We start from the raw sequence: 7,208 nt of genomic DNA on the forward strand, positions 1-7,208 counted from the left end.
AACAAATGAGGAAACTAAAACTCCAAGAAGTGAAGTGACTTGTCTAAAAGTCACACATAAAGGGTGCAAAACCAGGTTTTGCAATTGCAAGTTTATATATATATATATTTTTTAACTCCTAGAATGAAGTATATAAAATCATAGAATCAAGAACCAAAAAAGCTTTAAACTTGTTTCTTCCAATTGCTACATATACTTGGACAGGGATATACACAATTGTGTTCTTTGAGTTAAAAGAGTTTACATGATGCTGGTTAACAGCCAATTTACTATTGCTGATATGTTAATTCAATGTTATGTTTGTTCCAGATAATGTTAATGACAACAAAGGATATCATGAGTAGGTGAAACCTAATCTATAAATGAGAATTCACATTTTAATTGGGTACCCAGAGCTTTACACCTTGGGAGTCAACATAGTGTAGTGGCACATGCATGGGAATTGGAGTCAAACAGATCGGGGGTTCAAGATCTGCATCCTTGTGCTAACTGTGTGAGCCTGGTAGTACAACAGGGAGCTCTGTGGCCTAGTGCCTACGGCATTTGACTGCTAACCAGAAGGCTGACGGTTCAAAATTTCACCAGTGTTACCTCTGGATGTGAGACTATAAGTGACTTTTTTTTTATTTCCTTGTACATTTGCCAAATTTGCTACAATGAATGTGCAATTAAAAATGTGCCCAAGATTTAGGTTAAAATAATAGAAAAGTTTTGTAACAGTGAGGGACATTAAACATTTAATATTCCAGAAGGAAGGTGGGGCAATCTACTTCTGTAGTGATATGGCCTCAGAAACCCAAGGAGGGGTCACTATGAGTCGGGTCCGACTCCATGGCAGTGAGTTTGTTTTTTTGGTGGTACTACAATGTAGTGTTGTATTGAGGATTGGATGAGCTAACGTATATTAAACACTCAGAACAGTGCATTAAAAACAAAAAACAAACCAAACTCATTGCCATCGAGTTGATTTGACTCATAGCAACCCCTTCTTGGGTTTCCAAGGTGGTATCTCTATGGAAGTAGATTGCCCAATCTTCCTTCTGGGGAGTGGCTGGTGGGTTTGAACCACCAGCCTTGGAATGCCTCAGGCACTACAGCACCAGAGCACAGTGCATAGTACACTAATCACTGATTCCTATCTCTTTCCCCACTGAGTCTACCAGTCTCCAATTCATTGGACAGTTTTTGAAGATGAGGGGCGTAAGTTTCAATCATCTCAATTTTTGCTACATGCCATAGCTTTACCTCCCTACCCACTCCTGCCTAAGTTTCTATTCCTTGAAAGCCCCAGTGATCTCTCAGGATTGTCTGGATAAACTAGAGTCTCCATTCTACTGAAACAAGGCACCAAGATCCCATGTCGCTATTTAGAAGTAGAAAAAAGCCATTCATCCATTACCTTGTAACAACTCATCTAAAAACAACAATTATTTTATTATGCTCACTTGTCTGTTGTTGTTGTTAGGTGCCATTGAGGAGGCTCCAACTCATAGTGGCCCTAAGTACAACAGAACAAAACACTGCCCGGTTCTGTGCCAGGTTCTCAATCCTTGCTACTCCTGAGCCCACTGTTGCAGCCACTGTGTCAATCCATTTTGTTGAGGGCCTTCCCCGTTTTTGCTGACCCTCCACTTTACCAAGCATGATATTGTTCTCCAGAGAATGGTCTCTTCTGACAACATGACCAAAGTAGGTGAGACGAAGTCTGGCCATTCTTGCTTCCAAGGAGCATTCTGGCTGCACTTTTTCCAGGACAGATTTGTTTGTTCTTCTGGCAGTCCATGGTACTTTCAGTATCTTTGCCAACACCACAACTCAGAAGCATCAACCCTTCTTCAGTCTTCCTTATTCATTGTCCAGCTTTCACATGCATATGAAGCAACTGAAAATACCATGGCTTGGGTTAGGTGCACCTTAGTCTTCAAGGAGACATCTTTGCTCTCCAGCACTTCAAAGAGGCCTTTTGTAGCAGATTTGCCCAGAAATATGTCATTTGATTTCTTTACTACTGCTTCTCTTGGTGTTGATTGTAGAACCAAATAATATGAAATCTTTGACAACTTCAATATTTTCTCCTTTTATTGTGATGCTGCTTATTGGTTCAGTTGTGAGGATTTTAGTTTTCTTTATGTTGAGGTGTAATCCATAATGCAAACTGTCATCTTTAATCTTCATCAGTAAGTGCTTCAAGTCATCTTCACTTTCAGCAAGCAAGGTAGTGTCATCTGCATACTGCAGGTTGTTAATGAATCTTCTTCCAATCCTGATGCCATGTTCTTCTTCATACAGTCCAGTTTCTTGGATTATTTTCTCAGCATACAGACTGAATAAATATGGTGAATGGATACAACCCTGATGCACTTCCTTCCTGATTTCAAACCATGCAGTATCCCCTTGTTCTGTTAGAATGACAGCCTCCTGGTTTATGTACAGGTTGCTCATGAGCACAATCAAGTGTTCTGGAATTCCCATTCTTCTCAATGTTACCCATAATTTGTTATGACCCACACAATGGAATGCTTTTGCATAGTCAATAAAACACAGGTAAGTATCATTTTGGTATTCTTTGCTTCCAGCCAAGATCATCTGATATCAGCAATGATACCCCTTGTTCCATGTCCTCACAATTCTAGGGGTCAAGAATTCAGACAGCTTGGCTGGGCAATTCTTCTATTCTGTGTGTGTCAACTGGGATCACTGGTGCTATTTAGCTGGCAGTATGTATAGTCTGGGGTTAAAGAAGCCTTCACTCATGTATCTGTCACCTTGGTGGGATTGGCTAGGAGGTTTGGACTACCTAAGTCCCTATTCCTCTCCACATAGTCCCAAGGTCTCTCCATGTGGTCTTTCCAGCAACATAGGTAGACTTTTTAGATGTTAGCTCAGGACTCTGTGATCAAGTGTTCCAAGAGAAAAGAAATAGAAATTGCTTGTCTCTTAAGTCCTGGGCCTGGAAATTGGCACAGTGTTATTTCTGCCATGTTGTACTGGTCACAGCAGTCACAGACTCTTCCCAGATTCAAGAAGAGGGGACACAGATCCCACCTCACAATGGGAAGAATGGCAAATAATTTGTAGTCATCTTCTATCTGTCATGAAAATGTTTACTTGAACCTCATGTGCTTGAAGAGACTCCATTCTAAAGGGGCAAAATACAGACATCTCTTAAGAACTTTATATGCCAGATACTTGGCTAGATTAGCTGATTGCTTCTGGATCTACAGCTGAGAAGTTTTTATGCATCTTTTTACTTTGTAGTTTGGGTTGAGAAGGTGGACCTGGAATTTCTTTACTTGTATTGTTGTTAGGTGCAGTAGAGTCGGTTCTGACTCATAGTGACACTATGTACAATAGAATGAAACATTGCTTGTCCTGTGTTAGCCTCACATCCACTGCTATGTTTGAGCCTGTTGCTGCATCCACTGTGCCATTCTGTCTCATTGAAGGTCTTTCTGTTTTTTGCTGACCCTCTACAAAGCACCCTCTCCAGAGATTGGTCCCTCCTGATAACATGCCCAAAGTATGTGAGATGAAGTCTTACCATCCTCACTTCCAAGGAGCATTCTGGCTGTACTCCCCCAAAACAGATTTGTTCATTCTGGCAGTCCACAGTATATTCACTTTCTTCACCAACACTATAACTCAAAGGCATCAATAATTCTTCGGTATTCCTTAGTCACTGTCCAGCTTTTACATGCATATGAGGGGACTGTTTAGTCCTCAGAGTTATATATTTGCTTTTGAACACCTTAAAGAGGTCTTTTGCAGAAGATTTGCCCAGTGCAATCCTGACTTGCAGTTCTGTTAACTGCTTCCAATTATACTTTCATCATTGCCATCTCTGATCTGGTGGAGGCAGAAGATATTATCTATTACTCAACTTATTACCGAATTCTACATAACTCACCACTTCTAGGAAGCCTTCTTTAGACAAAACAGAAATAGGCAGAGATGTGTGCTGTATGTTTCAAACTTGGAAAACTCAGTAAAATGAGAATGGTTACATATTAAGTCAGAAGATAGTATCTAGTAAATTGCACTTATTAAATTACAAAATAATGATGAGTACTATTCATGGCTAGGGAACAGGGTAACATTAAAAATATTCAGTAACACTGTTTTTTAGTTGTTACAACTAGAGGTACCTCAGAAAGGGGATGAACCAATTCTTTTCTGCAAGTTAGTTGCTGGTTTCAGTGACACTGAAGGTAAGCAGCCAAGGTAGATTCTATGCTAGGTTAATTATATGTGTTAATTATAGTTAATTACATTATTCTCTACTTCAAAACTTAGAGAGTTGTTCTAAATTTCTAATAGGGCTTGACATGCATAACATTGCTTGAATTTTTTTTTTATGTGAATAGAAAGCTTATAAAGATTAAACATTCAACCCCTTTCCTTTGCAGAAAGTCAAAGTTCAATCATTCAGAAAAACTGAAATAGTCCATACATTTAAACTTTTTTTGTTTCGAAATGTGGAACACATAAACAAAAACTCCCTGACTAGAAGTAGTAGTATATTTAGGGAAAACATGTCCCTAAACTCACTTATTGCTTAATTATAAACGTACCTAAATATTACTGTGTCTAAAGTGTCCTGTGGTTGTACTAAAGTCAATAAAACGTTAGTACTAACCTTAGGAAGTTAGAGCTCTGGTAGCATAGTGGCTAAAGGCACTTGACTGCTAACCAGAAGGCTGGCGGTTTAAACCCACCAGCCACTCCTCCGAAGGAAGATGGGGCAATTTACTTCCGTAGTGATACTGCTTTGGAAACCCAAGGAGGGGTCGCTATGAGTTGGCTCCGACTCCACGGCACACAACAACAACAACCACCACCTTAGGAAAGTCAAGCGTTCATTTGTAAGCTAATCAAGAACCCTTAAGCGTAATTAAAGAAATAATGCATTTTGCCCTTTGCATTGAGAGACTAGGCTTCATCCTACAAAGCCTGGTCCTCTGGGGCAGGCTCAGAAGGCAGCCAGCGGTTTAGATGCAGATTGCTTTGCGGGCATTGAAGCCACTGAGGGGCTGAGTAATCCTACTGAGAAAGGAAAAAGAGGACACTTCTGGAGCTAAAATAAGGTAGACTTTGGAGAACATAGTGCTAAATAAACACTGGCAGAATTCTCAACATCTCAGGCTACTACACAATGTTCCGTTTTCATTTGTACTTTAGAGGTACTCTAAAAAGACAAGACAAAAACAAATAGAATACAAATTTGTAACACTTTTTTACCAGCCTATGGCTCTTGCTCTTTACTCCTTGATAAGAATGCTCCTGCTCTCTCTCTCTCTTTTTCTCTTTGGGATGAAGGAGGAATTGGTGGTGAGTTCTAATTTTAGGTCTCTCTGAACACACTCTGGAAACATCTGGATCATTTTGAGCTCTCACAGCCTCGGAGGGGTGCGTGGAGCGTTTTGCGTGCGTTCTGGGCAGTGCCTGGTGTCCTGTGAGAGAGACTGATAAACAATAAGTAATGACAGTCAACACATCTCCTTTGCCCAGCTGAACAGGAAAGTCCCTGACATCCTTTTAGTAAAGAGCCAACTAATAAGCAGGGATCCTGGTCGATCTCTCCTTTCCTCTGCAGCTTCTAGTTAACGTATCTATCGTGGCTTATTGAATGGCCACCAGCTGGCAGACACATTAGTATTTGCCCATCCATTTATTCGGGTCCGTTTCTAGGTTTTCTTTACGTTTGTTGCTAGAGTTGCCCTTCAGAGAAATCAAAGAGAGAAACTTTGCAGACAGAGAAACCAAATGAGGATTTCGTTTTCTTACGCTTTCTAGAGTGGAAGCCAGGACAAGCAGAGTGAATTCTGGCACCTTACCCACGGGCATCCCTTTTTAGGATAGAGTATAATTCCCACATAGGGTTTCCAAGGCTGTAAATCTTAATGGAAGCAGACTGCCTCCTCTTTCTCCCGCACAGTAGCTAGCATGTTCGAACTGCCGACCTTTTGGTTAGCAGCCTAATGCCTTAACCACTATGCCCCCAGAGCTCCTTATAGCACCTTAAAGTATAAGGTAAAAAAAACAATCAGTATCGCGAGTCAGGTGGTGCTTAGGTTGGAGGTCCATGCGAGACGAAACCAGCTTTGGGGGAACAGAAAAAAAGCATGGCTAATGTGTGAAGGGGATAACGCCGAGTCTCAAACTCTTGCTTCTCCATCCTCAACTCAGCTGGGGGAACGTTAGCTAGGGAGGAAAACCTCAGAATCCTGAGCTAGGCAGACGCTGAGGGACATCCGGCTGGGTGGCCGATGCGCGGGGGACGGGGCGCGAGGGTTGCCTGTCCCTTTAAGGGGCCGGTCTGCAGGCACCGCCGGCCCAGACGCCGAGACGTGCCGGGGCCGCCCCGCCCCGAAGCCTCCTGTTTCCTGCCGGGCGGCGCGACGGCACCTGAGCAACTGCGGTGGCGGTGGCTCCTCGGAGCAGGCGGGCCGGGTTGCAGTGCCCGCGGCGGCCGTCGCGCTTTCGTCTCCTCCCCGGCCGCACCGCGCCGCGCCGGCTGCGTAGGGTGAGGGCAAGCAGGCCGCGCTGGGCCTGGCGCCTGCCGCGGAGGCCGTAGAGGGCGGGCGGCGTCGGCCGCTGGGTTCCGGGGCGGGTTGGGGGCGCGGCCGCGGGGCCAGGACGCTGATCGCTGGGTAGGCCTCAGGCTCCTGCTCCGACCAGGATGCCGAGCCGGGTGGGACTTGGGGGCGGCCTCAGCCTCGTCGGGCCGCCCGGGGCCCGACCCCGGTTTTGCCGCGGCTCCTCTGAGTGAAGCCGAGGACTCCCCCGGGGACGTCTCCCGAGGGCGAGGTCGGCAGGAGAGGGCCCTGGGGTGACCGAGGAGCCTATTTTTAGCTGGGTCTGACGGCCCCGGGAGGGAAGGCGGATTACCGCCTCCTCGACCGGTGAACGGAGGGAGCGAGTTTACGGTGGTGTCCCTGGGCCGGAGCTGGCCCATGCTTACGCCATGCTGGAATTTCAGTCCTCGCCGCTCCCTTCAGATAGTTAGGGAATCGGCTCTCCAGCGCTCGTCCCTTCTCTGGCACCCGCTCCCGCCGCCCTGTAGGTCGGGATGGGGGCGGTTGGAGCTGGGAAAGAATCGTGAGGGGAGAGTTAGGGAAAATCTGGACCGTACTTCAGACGGGGGAAGTTATCCCTTCCTCTCCCTGAGGGGTGTGTCTTCCTTCGTGGTCCCCCCTCCTCCATTCGGT

At 45.0% G+C, this 7,208-nt stretch overlaps 1 protein-coding gene across 1 annotated transcript; it reads right to left on the bottom strand.

Annotated features, from left to right (window-relative positions):
- Positions 1-6,229: 6,229 nt before the first annotated feature.
- On the bottom strand, positions 6,230-6,955 carry LOC122150723 (basic proline-rich protein-like). Its single transcript, XM_042781989.1, has one exon. It carries the CDS (start codon positions 6,953-6,955, stop codon positions 6,230-6,232), a length of 726 nt encoding a protein of 241 aa, XP_042637923.1.
- Positions 6,956-7,208: the final 253 nt, after the last annotated feature.

This window comes from Orycteropus afer, unplaced genomic scaffold (genome assembly GCF_000298275.1).
Source record: "Orycteropus afer afer isolate SDZICR_OR568_19922 unplaced genomic scaffold, OryAfe1.0 scaffold00214, whole genome shotgun sequence".
NCBI lineage: Eukaryota > Metazoa > Chordata > Mammalia > Tubulidentata > Orycteropodidae > Orycteropus > Orycteropus afer.

Bases quoted from the DNA above. Each gene is read 5' to 3' on its own strand.
- LOC122150723 (XM_042781989.1), bottom strand. From the start codon at position 6,955: ATGGGCCAGCTCCGGCCCAGGGACACCACCGTAAACTCGCTCCCTCCG.